At 43.4% G+C, this 19589-nt stretch overlaps 1 protein-coding gene across 3 annotated transcripts in view; it reads right to left on the reverse strand.

Moving 5' to 3' along the window:
• Positions 1 to 19589, reverse strand: part of TUBGCP5 (tubulin gamma complex component 5) — a 64316-nt gene that overhangs the window by 16895 nt on the left and 27832 nt on the right. For all 3 annotated transcript variants that reach the window (XM_075852571.1, XM_075852570.1, XM_075852572.1), the window contains 6 exons: positions 16489 to 16604; positions 16027 to 16286; positions 4524 to 4722; positions 3750 to 3938; positions 1804 to 1986; positions 1413 to 1497 (listed from right to left, as the gene is read on the reverse strand). In XM_075852571.1, the coding sequence (XP_075708686.1) occupies positions 1413 to 1497; positions 1804 to 1986; positions 3750 to 3938; positions 4524 to 4722; positions 16027 to 16286; positions 16489 to 16604 (1032 nt within the window). The remainder of the gene's footprint in view (positions 1 to 1412; positions 1498 to 1803; positions 1987 to 3749; positions 3939 to 4523; positions 4723 to 16026; positions 16287 to 16488; positions 16605 to 19589) is intronic.

The following is a 19589-nucleotide window of genomic DNA, read 5'->3' on the forward strand; positions in this document are numbered from 1 at the left end:
TGTGGTGCATGGGATATGTAGTAAAAAGTAAATGAATAGTGTATAATGTGCAAGTAGTAATAATATTTGTGAAATATAGGGGGCAGTACTGAGTATATTGAGTGGTGAATAACGTGTAAAATATAGGGGGCAGTACTGAAAGGGTCAGGAACGTGAGTGATGCGTGAAGTGTGGGTGCAGTGTGTAAAACATGGAGGGCTAATGCGTAAATCATGAGGCACAGTCTATATAGCCTGGTAGCAGCCTATTTGTAACACCATGATAATACATAGAGCAGTATGCCCTGCTTGCTATGCCAGACCGTAACACACCATGCTCTCCCAGCATTGAAGACCAGACCTCGGTCTGGCATAGCAAGCAGGGCAGCCCGCTCTGTGGCTATCTGTGGCGCACTATAAACAAGGGTGGGCTGTATGCGGAGAACTATATACACAGGGGTGGGCTATGAGAACTTTAATCTTTGTTTATAGGTGTAGAAATGTTTGAAAAGTGAGAAGCTGAAGACATCTGAGCGGCAAACTGCAGAAATGGGCTGTGAGCGGGAGAAGTCATCACAGAGGTCTGGACCGGATGGAGAAAAAGAACTAGAACCTGAGACGTCACCGGTGAGTCACTTAATGTAAATATTTATTTTGCCTCTAATCAGTACTCTAGTCACTGTATGATCTGTAGCGAGATGATGGGTTGTATGATATGATTTTTTTTTTTTGTGAAACAGCAACTCCCAGCATATCCTTACCATTGTTCGGGTCATGCTGGGAGCTGGAAATAAATTTAGTGCAAACCTATACGGCAGGGGTTGCACTAAATTGAGCTGTTTTTGTGCTGGTGTTGTATATATGTACTGAGCTTGGTTCTGGGGCTGTATTTATGTACTGAGCTTTGTTCTGGTGCTGTATATATGTAATGATCTTGGTGTTGGAGCTGTATTTATGTACTGAGCTTGGTTCTGGTACTGTATATATGCAATGAGCTTTGTTCTGGTGCTGTATAGATGGACAGAGCTTGGTACTGGAGCTGTATTTATTTACTGAGCTTGGTTCTGCTGTTGTATTTATGCACTGAGCTTTATTCTGGTGCTGTATATATGTAATGAGCTTGGTTCTGGTGTTGTGTATAGAACAATATTGCTTGTAAAATGTACAAATGTTTTTATGCTCAAGTTACATTAAAAACAAAATGTGGAAAAGAAAGGACACGTCATTGATTGGTAGAGAAAACAAACATGGCGAGGGGGAAGGAGATGTCGGGAAAGAGGTTGGGGCGCCAAACTGAATCTTTGCCTCGGATGCTGGAGAACCTAGCTACGCCTCTGCCTTATATCTCTGTACACAGTCATATACAGTATGTGCTGGATACAATATTGTATTACCTTATACCTCAGTACAAGGCCATATACAATATAGTATTACCTTATAACTCAGTACAAGGCCATCTAATGTTTGTACTGGAAGCTTCTTCTTAGCCAAGTCAACATTTTCAAAGAAGATGGATAACCTGTATGTGAAAAAGAGAGACAATTTTAATATATCCGTATCCTATGGAAGAACTTAAATACATTTAGAACAGATGTACGTGTATAGTGTTGTGCAAAGAATGCTTCATAAATTATGACTTGTATTTAAGTATGAGTAGAACATATTATATATAGTTCAGCCATTGTATATATATGCACACGTGTAATTTTGGGAAGTCATTGATAACCGACACAATTTCCTCAATCGTGTCGTTTGTGATGCCAACACTTGGTTTACTAGCGGCATGCCACCTGCTATTCAGTTTCACATTACATAAATTTCATACCGAGCACTGTCCTCTGGATACCGTTGACTGACAGCTTCCTGCAGCTGTACATTTAGAAAAACAATATTCTGCCATTGTTCCTTCTCTCGGATTTTATCAAATATTGAGGTGTAGAAATCATACATAGTGTCTCCAGCTTCTAATAGGAAAAAATGTCTCATTGATTGTAGATATTCTACCAATCTAAAAAGAAAACATTTAAACAAGTAATAGTGAGGAGAATTATACAGTAACATATAGTTTGCACCTTTACACTAAAGGGGTTAAACTGCAGTAATAAAAATGATATAAATAAATTGTTGGATCCAATCCTTTAATTCTATTCTTAGTTCAATGAAGAAAAGTAACTGTTACATAGTTACATAGTTACATAGTTACATAGTTACATAGTTAGTACGGCTGAAAAAAGACACATGTCCATCAAGTTCAACCAAGGGAAGGGAAAAGGGAAGGAAAAATTTCTACACATAGGAGCTAATATTTTTTTGTTCTAGGAAATTATCTAACCCTTTTTTAAAGCCATCTACTGTCCCTGCTGTGACCAGTTCCTGCGGTAGGCTATTCCATAAATTCACAGTTCTCACTGTAAAGAAGCCTTGTCGCCTCTGCAGCTTGAACCTTTTTTTCTCCAGACGGAGGGAGTGCCCCCTTGTTTTTTGAGGGGGTTTTACAAGGAACAGGATTTCACCATATTTTTTGTATGTGCCATTAATATATTTATATAAGTTAATCATGTCCCCCCTTAGTCTTCTTTTTTCAAGGCTAAATAGGTTTAATTCTTTCAATCTTTCCTCATAACTTAAATTCTCCATGCCCCTTATTAGCTTCGTTGCTCTTCTTTGTATTTTTTCCAACTCCAGGGCATCCTTTCTATGAACTGGAGCCCAGAACTGAACTGCATATTCTAGATGAGGCCTCACTAATGCTTTGTAAAGTGGCATTATTACATCCCTGTCCCGCGAGTCCATGCCTCTTTTAATACACGACAATATCCTGCTGGCCTTTGAAGCAGCTGATTGACACTGCATGCTGTTATTGAGTTTATGATTTACAAGTACACCCAGATCCTTCTCAACAAGTGAATCCGCCAGTGTAGCGCCCCCTAGGACATATGATGCATGCAGGTTGTTGGTACCAAGATGCATAACTTTACATTTATCTACATTAAACTTCATTTGCCAAGTGGACGCCCAAACACTTAGTTTGTTTAAATCTGCCTGTAATTCATGAACATCTTCCATAGTCTGAACTATATTACATAGCTTGGTGTCATCTGCAAAAATAGAAATAGTGCTATTAATCCCATCCTCTATATCATTAATAAATAAGTTGAATAATAGTGGTCCCAGCACTGAACCCTGGGGTACACCACTTATAACCGGTGACCATTCAGAGAAGGAATCATTGACCACAACTCTCTGGATACGGTCCTTGAGCCAATTCTCAATCCAATTACAAACTATATTTTCTAAACCTATAGTCCTTAATTTACCCATTAGGCGTCTATGGGGGACAGTGTCAAATGCCTTTGCAAAGTCCAAAAACACTAAATCCACAGCGGCCCCTCTGTCTAGACTTCTGCTCACCTCTTCATAAAAACAGATTAGGTTAGTTTGACAACTTCTGTCCTTAGTAAAACCGTGCTGGCTGTCACTTATAATGCTATTTATTGTCACATAATCCTGTATATAGTCCCTCAATAGCCCCTCAAACATTTTCCCCACGATGGATGTTAAGCTTACTGGTCTATAATTACCCGGGGAAGACCTAGAGCCCTTTTTGAAAATAGGCACCACATTTGCCCTGCGCCAGTCCCTTGGCACTATACCAGTCACTAGAGATTCTCTGAATATTATGAAAAGGGGGACAGAAATAACTGAACTAAGCTGTTGTGATGGTAACATAGTGGTCACAGACTTTTGACAGTTAATTGAAGTTTGACTTACCTGTAATCTTTCTTCAGAGTCTGCATGAGATTTCCACAGCACTCCAGATACTGTTTGTCAATGTGGGGGTAAAGGCATGACCGGAGGGTTAGTTCGAATGACTGACAAGTAACCGATTCTGAAGATCTATCCACACTGATCTCTTCACAGGTAAACGTCTCAAGGAAGTCACTCTGCTGCAGGTATAACCTTCAAGGTAGACATTAAAAATGTATTGAATAATTGATGTAAACAATTTACAATTATTTTATTAGAATTTCTAGCTATCACCACCAAGCATAACCTTCAGCCACTGTTTATCTGCCTCATATTGTGTGAATACTGACTGAAGAATAGATTTACAGGAGTGTAATAAAAAACTAAATGTTACACACGTCTGTCTACCCAGCCTCTGTGTTATTTGATTACCAAGGTACAAAACTGATCAAAGTTACAGAAATGTTTGGGGGAAATCATTTTATTTTACTAATATTGATATGGGTTAAGACTTAAAACAGTATTACAGGGGTCAGCAACCTTCGGAACTCCAGCCTGTTGTGAAACTACAATTCCCAGCATGCCCTGACAGTCTTTGGCTGGAATAATAAGTCCTTTGATTGTCAGTAGTAGTTTCGCAACAGCTGGAGTGCTGAAGGTTGTATTACTACTCAGTGCTGTGACAAGCTCTCATTCTATACCATAAAAACATTGGCTAATGTTTTTGACAATCAAGTTGTATTTTTCAAACACATATGAAGACTAAAAGGTGTCTAGCTAAAATTATTGGCTTTTTACCTTGCAAAGTTGATGGCCAATAGTGGATCATGCACATCATTCAATTCCAGGTGCTTGGCCACTATTGACTGCATCTTTATCAGACTCTGCTTGTTCACTTGCTGTTCTGTAATGCTGTCAGGTCCTGATTCTTTTCCATGCTGTAGTCGGGATTGCACCGACTCTAGGAAGAGGGTGTACAAACTTTTTCTATCTGCGTCTGTTTCATGAGAAAAGAGAAAAATTTTGTACTTATTTTTGTCCATATCATCAATAGTTTCAACACTGTGTCAGACAGTTTAATGGACCTTATACAGGACAATCCCAGAATGGGTACATTCTACATGTTACCTAAAATACATAAAGAAGGCAATACAGGGAGACCAATCATTTCAGGTGTTGGGACTTTAACTGAGAATATTTCTGGCTGGGTGGAAAATCTTCTAAAGCCCTTGGTGAGTTGCACACCCAGTTATGTCCAGGACACCACAGACGTGCTCTGCAAACTCTCAGCCCCAGGTCCACTACCAGAGGGAACAATATTGTTAACTATGGATGTGGAGTCTCTATATTCTAATATCCCCCATGAGGATGGCATAGCCACATGCCAACACTTTCTTCAAAAGAACAATCTAGCGACAGAGCCAGCCCTACAACTCATCAGGTTCGTACTCCATCACAATTATTTTTTATTTGACAAAGATATAAATCTGCAATGTATGGGAAGCGCTATGGGTAGCAAAATGTCACCACAATATGCCAACCTGTTCATGGCCAAACTAGAGGAGGAGTTTTATCTACCTGCACAACTAAACCTCTGGAATATTTCCAGTACATTGATGACCTGCTGATAATCTGGACAGGCTCTGATCATGAACTGCTTTCTTTCCATAAAAACTTCAACAAGTTCCATCCTACCAAACTCACTCAACTACTCTACATCTCAAATACATTTCCTGGACATGACCATATATATGAGAAACAATACCATACATACAAACAACTATCTACTATAAACCTACAGGCCGTCCAGCATATCCGAGATGGAACAGCTTCCATCCGAGACACAAAAGAAAGCCATCATCTACAGCCAGGCTCTGCGCTTCATACGAATCTGTTCAGACAGTGAAGACAGAAAACAACACCTGCTATCACTGAGGAACACATTCTTACAACAGGGATATCATCCAAGGATTATAGATGATCAGATCTACAAAGCCACAAGAATTCCAAGGAGCAATCTTCTGGAGTTCAAAAAGAAGGAAGACAACAGCAGGGTGCCCCTAGTGGTCATATACAACCCACAAATTAACATCTTGAGGAAAATTGCTGCTGATTTCCAACCTATATTCAACCAAGACAAACTGAAGGAAATATTCCCGGATTTACCTCTCCTTGCATACAAACAGCCACCAAACCTAAGGAATCTCCTGGTCAGAAGTGCCCCCTCATCACCATCAGAGACTGGCACTTTTCCTTGCAACACTAGAAAATGCAAGACCTGTACCAACAGCTGGTCATAAAACACCATCCACATACCAAACACGCAGCAGGACTATAAAATCACTGGCACGTTCTCCTATACATCCTCCAATGTAGTGTACAAGTTGCATCAATAAAGGAATCTACATTGGAGAAACAATACAAAAACTACAAACCAGGATGAATCTTCACAGACATACAATAAAACAGGAGGTGGATAAACACTTCTCTGGATCAGACCACAGTTTGGCAGATTTAAAAGGGTCCTAATTCTGAAGGATCATTTTAAAAACAGAGAATGAAAAATTTGGGAATTCAAGCAGATGATAAAATTCCAGTCATTGACACAAGGCCTCAATCTAACACCTGGATTTATGAGCCACTACATGGTCACAAGTACATCCCCCATAAGACTGACTCCAGATCCCTTAACTCCTAAGTCATCACCCCTATAACCTCAGTTTTATTGTTTCGGCTTATCTTAATGATATATCACCTCATGTACTAATTATCTTTGTGTAACATCTTAAATGTTGTGCTTTTTTCTCAGTCATTAATTTATAAATTGCATGAAGAAGGGGCCTCTGTGCTCTGAAAGCTTGCATATAGAACTTTTATGGTTAGCCAATAAAGGGATCATACCTACTATACTTTTGTCTTTTTTGACACAAAATTATTTAAAGAGGCTCTGTCACCACATTAGAAGTGCCCTATCTCCTACATAAGGAGATTGGCGCTATAATGTAGATGACAGCAGTGCTTTTTATTTAGAAAAACTATCCATTTTCACTTTATTAGCGATTTTAGATTTATGCTAATGAGTTGCTTAATGCCCAGGTGGGCGTATTTTTACTTTAGACCAAATGGGCGTTGTACAGGGAGTGTATGACGCTGACCAATCAGCATCATGCACTCCTCTCCATTCATTTACTCAGCGCATAGGGATCCTGCTATATCCTTATGTGCTGTCTTATACTAAACACATTAACAATACTGAAGTGTTTAGACAGTGAATAGACATCCCACGGGATGTCTATTCACAATCTCTGCACTTCGTTACTGTTTCTATGGTAGTTAAAGCAGAGGAAGCGTGATCTCACGAGATCTCGCTGTAAATGACAGGTTACAACGAGATCACGCTTCCTCTGCTGTAACTACCATAGAAACAGTAACGACGTGCAGGGATTGTGAATAGGCATCCCGTGGAATGTCTACTCACTGTCTAAACACTTCAGTATTGTTAATTGCTTATGTAGCAGATAGGGCACTTATAATGTCGTGACAGAGCCTCTTTAACATTGCATTTTGTTTCTGGCTAACACGGTACTACACTATTTTTTACTGTACTTACAAGTAGAAGGAAGTTACTGGTCATGTGGCACGCAGGATATGTACAATGTTTGCTAGTGTTAGTTCTTCATAGCAGTTCTTGCTATGTTTTATATTGTGCATATTTATTCTTAGGGAATTTGCAGAGATGATGTATTGTTGCCAACATTATTGCTTGTTTCTCATTAAAGTATTCACTGGGCAACACCGTACCATGGGTATAGGCTGCTGTCACTAGGAGGCTGACACTAGGTAAATATAAAAAAAAAAAAAGTGTAGCTCTGCCCAGTGGGCTATACCCTCTGCTGAGCACTCCGATTGTACCAAGAGCAGTAGGGGGAACAGAGAAGGTTTAACACAATATGTTTCCAATGAGAAAAGCAACCTCAAGCCAAAAACATGGCCGTAAACAAATAGGACTGTGTCCCCCAGTGGATTCAACGAGAAAGGGATTTTACTGGCTAGTACAAAAATCCTATTTTCTCGTTAAAGTAATCACTGGAGGACACCGTACCATGGGGACGTCCTAAAGCAGTCCCTTAGGGTGGATTAAAAGAATCATAGCCATGCGAGCAGCCTAAACCATGACTGCTTGCAACATTATTTGAGCTAAACTGGCATCAGCAGAAGCCAAAGAACGGATCTGGTAAAACCTCGAAAAAGTATGTAACAATGACCAGGTGGTGGCTTTACAGACCAGAAGGGAAGAAGCCTAATGCTGCACCGCCCAGGAGGCCCCAACTGCCCATGTAGAATGAGCAGTGACCCTTAGCAGAGTAGGCCTTTTTAAACGGCCATACGTATACAGCTAGCATTGGTTGCCTTTGAAGCTGGGCCACCCTTACGAGGGCCCTCAGGAACAACAAATAAGGAGTCCGTCTTCCAGACATAGCTGCCATGTAGACCCAAAGGGCTCTAACGACATCCTATCAATGTTTGGCACGTTCTCATGGATGAGGTTTAGAACAAAATGAACATTGGGACAGGAAGGGGCAGACCGTGGGGCCTCCATCTTGTGCCAGTGAGTGGCGAGTAACTTTTTGCAGCTTGCTGCAGACGACATTTTGGGTACGCTGCGACCTCCCTGCTGCCTCTCCCTATGCTGCAAAGATGTGATCTGGATATACTGAAACGCATGGAGGATCTTCCCCTTCATTCATAATCATCTAACATATGTTTGACTGTGCACTGATCGGAGCGAATTGATCATTCTTACACCATCCTGTTATTCGGGTACCTCCACAAAGGCTCGCTCTAAGCAATCTAAAGTTACAGACATGGATAAATCTGCTGGCCTAGCATCCGGCCCCGTGCATCGCGGTCTTCTGAGGCCACCAACTCTCCTTCCACTCCGGTTGACTCCCCTCCTGAACCATCCATGTAAGACGTAATGAAGGCGATTACGGAATCTCCTACGGCTCGAACTGGGAAAATTGATGCCCTTCAGACGGACCTTGGCCTTCTCAAAGCTGATATACACTTGCGACGTGAAAGAGCTGTTGAGTCTGAGAGGCGTATTTCTGATTTGGAACATGTGGTCACTCCGTTGAGATTGAAAGTCGACTGTACTTTGGAAATGCAACAGTCCACATGGCGGGCGAAGATCGATGATATGGAGAACCGTTTGTGAAGGTGTCTAATCTGCTTCATCGGCCTGCCTGAAGGTGTGGAAAAACCTGACCCTGCGAAATTCTTGGAAAATTGGCTGAAGTTAACATTTGGGGATACTGCCTTCTCTCCGATGTTCTGTGTGGAACGTGCACATCGGTTCCAGACTAGAGCTCCTCCACCTGGAGTGCCGCAACGCACTTTCATTGCCAAGTTTCTGAATTTCTAAGACAGAGACAAACTGCTGGAACTTGTACCCTGGATACTAACCAGGATGTGAAAGTCTTCTCGGACTATTCATTGGAGGTAAAAAACAGAGGCAGAGATTTATGGGGCCAAGAAGTGCCAGAGAGAGAGAGAGAAACACATCATCTATTCTATGGTTTACCCCACCAAACTCAGATTGGTGCACAACGGCTCTTACAATATTCCTCGACAAGCCGGAAGAGGTCTTTACCTGGCTGAAATGTTATGGACTCTTGATTCACAACCTCTGCACTTTAGTTCTATGCCACCATATCTCCATATGCTGTAAAGAAATATAACCAAGTAATTATAACCAAGTAAATATAACCAATATACACCATGGAACATGCTCCTACTCTGCTCTTCTGTAAAGATTTCGATTCTCCTCGCAGCTGTCCTAGGTTGTGTTGGACGAATATAGCTGAGGGATATTACTCATTATGAAACGTGTTCCTAACTTTGCTCTTCTGAAAAGATTTGGAATTTCCAGTGTCAGGTTTTCAGGGTGTCGGAAGATCTACCGCGACTTGGATATATTGCCGCAATGCTCCGATCTTCTGTGTTGTAGCTTTATAGAGCCGAATAGTTCTATCCTTATTGCACACCAGGGGAAGAGGATTGCCCCCTTTCACTAACGAGTTAAGCATACCCTGTAGTTCTGTACTTGTTTTTTGCTAGATGCTGCATTTGGGAATGAAACCTGTCTCAAGTTCAGGGGGGATGGGTAGGGTGGGGTTAAATTGTTTTTTGCCTTTCATACATATCTGCTTATTTATATATGACTTGTCTGACCATGTGGACTGGTGATCTGGTCTCCGGGAGTACTGGAGTTAATAATTCGGCCATGGGTAAGATATGGCTATCATGCCTCTTATTCCAGTTACTCCTGTGGGGTCTCGTTGCTGGTCCACAAATTTTTACAATGTGACGTTACATCGGTTAAGACAGATCCTAGGGGGAGATTCATTGTGACGCTATGTCAAATCCATTTTACGTCCTTTATCATGGTTAAGGTTTATAATCCTCCTCGTGCCACTGTCCAACCGCTCACAGATATAATGCTGCTGGTGACTGAATTGGGCCCTGCTCCTCCTTTACCCTTCAGGAATTTTAACCTTTTGTTTTTCTCTGAACTGGATAAACTATGGCGGGGGGGGGGGTGTTAGAGTCCTGGGTTCTAGTTCCCCTTTGGCTATTTGGGCTGCCACTTAACATTTGCAGGAAATTTGGCGGACTCGTTACCCTCATTCCTTAGCTTATTCATGCCACTCACCTGCCTATAGGTCCTTTTACCAGAATTGACCTGGCATTCAGAAATGATGCTTCTCGAATATATATGGTATATGCTCAAGACCTCCATCGGGGTATCTCAGACCACTCTCCCCTCATGATCACTCTGGGGTTTCCAGAAGTTGCAAGATGGAAAATATGGAGGTCGAGTCCCCTGTGGCTCTCCTGCACTGAGGTCACGACCTCCTTAGAAAAGAAAAATCCTGACTTCTGGAATACTAACATTGGTTCGACTGATAGCAACTTGATGTGGGATGTCTTTAAAGAATATGTCAGAAGGGTGATTATACCAGCAATATCCACACATAGAAAAGGACTAGCTAAACAACGTATAGGATTGGAGGCTGAACTGGCTGTGGCGGAGGAGGAATATCTTCGGACTAGGGACGCCTCAGCCTTAAATTACATTCACGCCAAAGCAACGTGAATATACCCTTTTACTAGCTGAACTCACCAGAAAGAGACTTATATTCTCAGCAGAGAGTTTTTGAGCAGGGTAATAATAATGGCCTTTTGCTGGCTTACTTGCCTAGAGAAGACACGGCACTGAATCCGAGTTTAGAAATCACCTCATCAACTGGGATGCCTGCGAGTGACACGTTAGTAAACAATGACCTCTTTGCTATGTTCTATTCTGATTTAATAATAATAATAATCTTTATTTATATAGCGCCAACATATTACGCAGCACTTTACAATTTAGAGGGTACATGAAACAAACAATATCAGACATTACATAGTGACAAAGTTAATTTACAATTCAAACCTGAGGAGTGAGGACCCTGCTCGCAAGAGCTTACAATCTATGAGGAAATAAGGGAGACACAAAGTGTAACAGTGTTTGTTCAGTACAATAGTCCAGCCAATTTTATACACATGGGGTGGTGCACATAAAGCTGCATGAGCCGGTCACCAGCCAGTATCCGTGTATGACGGACATGAAGAGAAGGAGTATGAGGGAATCTTATTCTGATGACTAATCTAAAAGGAGGTCCATGGAAAGGAGTCAGATTAGGGAATGTTATAGGCCTGTCTAAATAGATGTGTGTAAAGGATCTGCCAGGTACTACGTCTGTGTATACTCCCGGGATTAATCAGTCGACACCTGAGGCCAGACCTCTTAGACTGACACCGGCTCCCACCAACCAGGGTGGCAGGCTCAGGAGTGGGAGAGCGTATCGCGGCCTGGTCAGTCGGAGTTAGCTCCGCCCCCTGTCCATTTATACCTGCCATGTTCTCTTCCTCAGTGCTTGTTATTCTTCTTGGATTCCTGGCCCCACTGCTGCCTTGCTCCAGCCTGCTTCTGCCGTGCTTCTGCCTTGCTTCAGTTCCGCTTATCCTGCTTCGCTTTGCCCCTGGCTTGCTTCCTGCTCCGTGCTCTCGTTGGTATACTCCACTACATCCTGATCCTGACTGACTCATTCACCGCTCAGTTTCCTTGCGGCGTTCCGTGGGCTACTGCCCCTTCCCTTGCGTGTTCCCTGTTTGCACTCCCTTGCACTTAGACAGCGTAGGGACCGCCGCCAAGTTGTACCCCGTCGCCTAGGGCGGGTCGTTGCAAGTAGGCAGGGACAGGGCGGTGGGTAGATTAGGGCTCACTTGTTCCCTTCACCTCCTTCCTGCCATTACAATGTGTTTTCAGGGCACGTTTAAAACTGTGGATATTGGGAATTAATCTGACTATCTGGCGTAGCACATTCCAGGGGACGGGTGCAGCACGAGAAAAATCTTGGAGACGGGAGTGGGAGGTTCGGAATATGGAGGATTTTAATGTAAGGTTGTTAGCAGAACGTAGAGCCCGAGTATACTCCTCTAAGGTTACAAACAATACATCTAAACTAGAGGCATACTTAGATACTATTAGGTTCCCCACCCTGGATAGTGAGGATGTCAATTCTTTGGAGGCTGATCTGACCATAGAGGAAATTACTGGGGCTATTAACTTTTTTCCAAACAGAAAAACCCAGGGTCTGGGCGGTCTGCCAATAGAATGGTATAAATTATATGTTGACCTGATTGCCCCTCATCTGCTTGCCCTTTTTCAATCCTTTAGTGGTGCTACTACCCTCCCAGTTTCTATGATAGAGGCTCTCGTGGTGTTGATCCCCAAGCCCCGTAAAGATCCTAGAGACGTGGCTCATACCGGCCTATCTTCCTCCTTAATTGTGATATTGAAATATTGGCCAAAATTCTGGCGATTTGTATGCAAAGATCATAACCCATGAAAGCCACCAATGTTGATCTTTGGAGGCTCTTTACCAACATATCATTTAATATAGAGTCAGATGGCACCAGAGTTGTAGCCTCTTTGGACCTTGTGAATGCATTCAACTCGGTGGAATAGTCCTACCTCTGGTCTGTTCTAGGCAAATTTGGATTTGGCCCCATATTTATCCACTGTGTACAGTTGCTATACTGCCAACCTACAGCAAGTATTAAAACTAATTATCACATTTCCCCTTCATTTACACTAGCTCGAGGGACTAGGCAATGTTGCCCACTGCCTCCCTCCCTTTTTGCACTGGCCATTGAGCCGCTAGCAATAGCTATAAGAGCCTCTCCTGATATAAAGGGCTTCAAGATGGGGGAGAGTGAGGAGCGGGTCTCTTGTTTTATGCAGATGATACACTTCTATTCCTCAATCATCTGGGTCCAGCCCTGCAGGCACTATTGTCTTGGTTTGATTTATTTACATCTTTCTCTGGGCTCCGTGTGAACTGGTCAAACTCTTTGGTTATGGCGATAGACGATGCGGCTAGGAATGTCATACTTCCTTCCCCGATACAATGGGCAGACAAAATTACTTATCTAGGTATAGTCATTAGCTCAGATACTTGTACTTTTATACCGGACAATGTCACTCCTCTGGTACAACGTCTCAGGATAGACCTTGATAGATGGAGACACCTCCCCCTCACAGGCAGAATTAATCTGTTAAAAATAAAGTCCCTCCATAAGTTTTTGTACCTCTTTCACAATTCCCCAGCATGGCTACCATTATCACTGTACTCTAATATTGACACAGGGACTTAGATCTTTTATTTGGGCAGGCGGTACTCCTAAAATTGCTCTGGGCACACAACAACTACCCACTGACCAGGGTGGACTGGCCCTTTCGAACCTATATCTTTACTTGCTTGCTAGCCAACTGGTGTATGTTGAATGGAGGTTTACCCATACACACTTTCATCTCCGTACGGAGCTGGAAGCTTCACTTCTTGGTTCCTAGCCCTGGTGAACTCTATTTCTAGACAGCCCCCCCCCCTTCCCCGTGGATAGACACTGGCAGTCCCAATGCAGACTACTCTGAAGGTTTGGCAGAGATCAATGCTGCTCTTTAACTCAGAGGAGCGGTTCTGGTCGCCCAGCACACCGCTTTGGTATAACCTCCTTCTGCCACAGTTACGAAGACTCCCTAACCCTGGTGAGTGGGCAACCCTGGGTATATTGACCTTTGAGGATGTGGAAGATTAGGCAGCCACTTTTACACATCTTAGGTCCAAACACCAGATCTAGACCCATCTCAGGTTCCGTTATTTCCAGCTTAGACACACTCTTTGGTCACAATTAGCAGGATATAATGCCAGACTATGTACATCCCCGGTGGAAAATTGGGTGACACAGGAGACGTTGGCTAAACCATTGTCCATACTTTATAGACAGCTGTTAACCGTATCTTCTAATAAACTTGATAGAGCCCTGGACCACTGGTCTCAGACTCTTTCTTCCATATCTACTGATTATCATGAAGAAATGCTATCCACTCTAACAGGTCCTTAATATCCACAAGAGACTAACTTGTTCAATTAAAATTTTTCCACAAAATTTATTATACACCTTCCAAATTATTTGGGATGGGACGTAGAACTACTCCTGTCTGTCCACGTTGGGGGGTAAAATGCTCCCCACCACGAGAGCTGGGGAATCCTGTGGTGGTTTAGACAGAGGGCACTGAACACAGACTGGGTCCGCCTGCCTACATGCAAACATTGTACCGCACTGCGTACACGAAAAGTGCGTTACAATGGTGGGGGGATTTGGGTCTTAGGAGCTTTGCCCTTTGAAGACATTATGAGCCTTTTAAAAAAAAAAAAAAAAAAACACTATAGCCAATGGCTATCCTAACTGAATTTTCTTTTATTGTTGCGGCAAAACCGATAAAAGCAGTATGGATCTGGAGCTCAAGCCCACGGCCGTTTCGTGTGCACCCAGTGCTTTGCCAAGGACTTGACAAAGCGTTGGTGCACGCGAAACGGCCGTAGGCTACCACCTATTGTGGCTCTAATTCAATCTGTCTAGACCTGTGCAGTCGTCTGATTGCTGAGCCTTATAGTGCTCAGAGAGCCAAAGCAGTGCCGATATTTTTCTTATCTTGGACAATTGTAAAACAGAAAACCCCTCCCTCCCATCCAGCCAAACCCACGCCACGCTGGTTGAACAGGGCAGGCATGTGACTCAGAACGTTAAAATCGGTGCGGGAAAACAGAAGGGCGGGGAGGAGAGCAGGCGGGAGCGGAAGGGGGCATGGCCAGATTGCGGCCTAGAAAAGAACTGAAGCCGGGGTCTAAATTAATAGCGCCATCGTTGGAACGCCACGGCTTGTAGTAAAATAAAACGGAAGAGAACGCTGAAAGCATGTCTGCCAGCACATAAGTGTTAGAAACCCCTTAGCAAAGACAACACCTCAGAATAAAACCCCCCCTCTATATATAATGCCTTAAAACTCGCTGACAGTCTGAATTGCTCCTTCCCCTCTATTGTATAAGAGAGGGGGGGGGGGTCACAGCAGCTCCCAATGGTGGGAACTTACCGGTCAGTCGTCTTCAGGCACAGCCTGTCACCTTCAGAGGACGCACACACTTAGTGGTGCGGTAATAGGGGACTGAGTGACCAAGGTGGGGAACATAAACCAGGGAGGCGGGCATCCACTGAGAGTTAGTGGGAAAAACATCCACCAAAATGGCAGGCATCCACTGAAACGGATGGAATTCTAGTTCACCCAGCGCCCGTAGGGGAGTCCAAAGTGGAACACGAGGGACTCTCAACCTGCACCTAAAAAATAAAAATCTAGCAGAACTGCCTGCAGTGCAGGAAATTTCTGCCTCCTACAGGTACTAGGCTGAAACGGAGGAGCCAGGTGCTCAGCAGAAAGTATAGCCCACTGGGCGGAGCCACACATTTTTTTTAAATATTTACCTAGTGTCAGCCTCCTAGTGACAGCGGCCCATACCCATGGTACAGTGTCCCCCAGTGAAAACTTTAATGAGAAATATACATTGTCAGTATATACTATTAATAAATAGAGGCTGGATGAGCACATACTGTTAAATACTCAAATTAAAACTATGGACTATGCTAACAATATGCCATCAATGTGTGACCGTGGGCATCTGACTACCGAGACAAGCACCGACCATCAATGATGGGTCACCATCATTGTTTATCTAGGCACGGCGGCTCAGCTCTACATGCTGCTGTGCCTGGTACTGCAGCCTAAGGATAGCCCATCATTTTTTTCCCAGAAAACTCCTATAAATTAGGATTTACTCTAAATTAAGCTTACACTCACCTCTTGAGAAATCTTGCTGTTGGGACAATTTGAACTTGAGGTTCTTAAGCAGTTGCATGGACTTCCCAGCCATAATGATCTGTTTTAGTACAGGCCGCAGGAAAGAGACCATAGTGTGCTGCCTGCTGGCTGGAGCCTGGTCACTACCTGAGCTGGCACTGTCACTCATTTTGTCCTCATTTTCCGTTTTTTCTGAGACACTATATAAAGTGTATGTGGCATACCAAAAGTCTCGATGATTAACAGGAACATCTTTATTTCTACGAAAAAGGACAAATCAATTACCTTTATAACTGTTCAGCTTACAGAATATACTTTCATAATGCCTGCTATCTGAGGAGATATATGTACACACAAAAAATCTTAGATAAAAACATGAAAGTATACAGAATTCAATAAATATTATTGTATTACATCATTATCCTCCTCCTGGTAAAATGATGATACACAAGCTTCACATACCGTTGAATAATGAATTCTTTTGCTGGATCAAAGAGGTTTCCATGGACAATCCATTCATCTACTATTTCTAAATACGGCCTCACTGTTTCTACCCAAAGGAAAAATAGAAGCGATACCTGCAAACACAGCAGTGTTATATATAGTGGGCATATCATTGGACTTCTCTGCAGCACTGGACACGCACAGCAAACATAACATGTAAATTCTCCAAAATTACTGAACGTTACTGACAAAGTGAAAGACCGCTGAAACCGCAGGGAAGGATAAAAACCTGACAGGTCCCCTTTAAATGCATTTCCAGGTCTACAATGCAGATTTATGTAAAAAAAATAATATTCTATGTGGGGGGGGAACCAATATAAAACCCTTATCAATGGGTAATGGAGATATAAAAAAATAATTTTTTACAGCTTTTTATGCCACAAATGCGGTGTAAAGCTGTTCGTAAACTTCCACCATATATGCCTATAAATTTGCTACTGGCCAAACTGGCTCCTAAATTTGTGTGACTGGCTCCTAATGCCTATAATATTTTGCCCATTCCGACAATACAAGGATTCTCTCATTTTAAATGTCCCCTTTTAGCTTAATCTCTCCTCCTTACCAGAATCCCACAATCCTAAAGCTGGAAAGCAATACTTACATAATTTCTATACTATGAACATTCAATATGCAGTCCTACAGAGTAATTAACTACAGGCTTCAGTATTTCAGATGACTGTCAGCCAATTACAAGATGAATGACAGCCTGTAAACAGGAGGTCTGCAGTATGCAATTCCCTCATATAGAAGTGTGGGTTTACCAAAGTGCTAGGCACGCAAAGATAGGCTTTTTGTACTTACCAGTAAAAATCAGTTTCTCGCCGAATTCACTGGTGGCGGGGGGGGGGGGGCAGTACCATGGGTATAGGCTGCTGTCACTAGGTTAATATAATATAAAGGAAAAAAAAAAGGGATGTGTGGTTCCACCTAGTAGGCTATAACCTCTGCAGAGAACTCAGCTCCGCAGTTTGTACCAAGAGCAGTAGGAGAGCAGAGAAGGATCAATACAATATGTTTCCAACGGGAAAAACAACCTCAAGAAACCGAAACACATAACAATAAAGAAATAGTGTGGGATCTGTGTCCCCCAATGAATTCAGCAAGAAAAGGATTTTACTGGCAAGTACAAAAATCCTATTTTCTCGTTAAAGTATTCAATGCGAGACACAGTAACATGGGACGTCCTAAAGCAAAAAGAATCATAACTATGCGAGCAGCCTAAACCACGGCTGCGTGCAACACCATCCGACCTAAACTGGCTTTGGCGTAAAGCCAGGGAATGGATCTGGTAAAACCTTGAAAAGATGTGTAACGAAGCCCAGCTGGCGACCTTACAGAATTGAAGGGCAGAAGCCTGATGCCGTCCTACCCATAAGGCCCCAACTGCCCTAGTAGAGTGAGCAGTGACCCAGAAGGGAGGTTCCCTACGCTTAGCAGAGTAGGCTCTTTTGATGATCAAACAGATCCAGCTAGCAATGGTGGCTCATAAAGACGGACCTCCCTTACGAGGACTGTCAGGAACACAAAATCCTGCGTCCTTGACTTTCCTCAGAATTCGAGGCAGTAGTGGAGGAGGAGGAAAGAGATAAAAGGAGGCTGAAAGACGACCAGGGAAGAACTAGAGCATTGGCTCCTATGGCTCTGGGATCCCTGGTTCTGGTGACGTAGTCTGGACACTTGTGGTTGAGATGAGAGGCAAAGAGATCCACGTCTGTGAAGCTCCACCGAAGGCAAATGCGGTGAAATATCTCTGTATGAAGAGACTATTCTCCGGGGTCCAGACGTCCCTGGGATATGAACTGCTGAGATTGCGGGGACGTTTTTTCCGCCCAACGAAAAATCTTGGCGGCTCCCTTCCACACAGCCCTGCTACTTGTACCAGCCTGATGATTGTGGTACGCAATGCTGTAGAGTTGTCGGTATCCGCACGGGAAGACCCTGGATGCGAGACATCCAGTAAGACGGGGCCAGGAAGAGGGCCCTCAGTTCCAAGAAGGTTGATCTGGAATTGAGCTTCTGGGCCAAACCAGGTGCCCTGGACTGTGAGACAGCCAGTGGAGAGTTGAGAAGGGCTTTCTCTGAGAAATGTTAGGGGAAGACATCCACCACAGCAGTTCCTTCTTGACTGAAGGGGTCAGACGGATCATTAGATCCAAGGAGTCCGGAGACTTGTCCCAACGAGATAGGATTGCCAGCTGTAGAGATCGGGAGTGAAACTGAGCAAATGGGACTGCCTCGAAGGTTGAGATTATCGTCCCCAGGACTTTCACGCAGGAGCGGACAGAACAAGGAGCATTTCTGTGGAGTACTGTCACTCCATGTCTGAGGGTGGTGATCTTGTCCTTGGGTAAGAATATCCTGGCTGCCTGTGTATCCAGGACCATCGCTAGAAACTCCATTCTCCAAGTAGGAATGAGAGAGGACATGGTGCGGTTGATCAGCCATCCGAATCTGCGAGGACAATCCAGGGTAATGTTGAGAAGGTCCAAATTGTCCTGTTTCAAAGATGCCTTCACCAGAAGGTCATCCAAGTATGGTATAATCGATTTCCCCTTGGATCAGAGGAGAGCCATGGGCGCCGTCATGACCAGGGTAAAGGCCATTGGAGCGGTGGCCAGCCCAAAGAGAAGAGCCACAAACTGGTGTGGCTCGACAAATGGGAACGTGAAGATAGGCATCCTTTATGTCTATTGAGGATAGGAATTAGTCCACTTCTAACGAAGCCACAACCGATCACAGGTACTCCATGTGAAACCTTCGGATCTTCACGTCAGTTGAGACGTTTTAGATCCAAAAAGGGTCGAAGGAATACGCCCTTCTTTGGTACAGGGAAGAGATTTGGGTAAAACCCATTGAACAGTCCTGATGTTGGCGCTGGAAGTTACTCCTTGATGGAGGAAGCGAGAAGAAAAGAAAAGATTGATTACTTACCAGTAATCGGTTTTTCCTAGCTATAGCGGCTCTACTGGCTGCCGAACCTTTGTTATGACCCTGAAACTGGATAAACAAAACTTTCTGAGGATCTTAGATCCTTGGTAATCTTTAGGTACTGGACTAGG

The sequence above is a fragment of the Rhinoderma darwinii genome, chromosome 2 (genome assembly GCF_050947455.1).
Source record: "Rhinoderma darwinii isolate aRhiDar2 chromosome 2, aRhiDar2.hap1, whole genome shotgun sequence".
Taxonomy (NCBI): domain Eukaryota; kingdom Metazoa; phylum Chordata; class Amphibia; order Anura; family Rhinodermatidae; genus Rhinoderma; species Rhinoderma darwinii.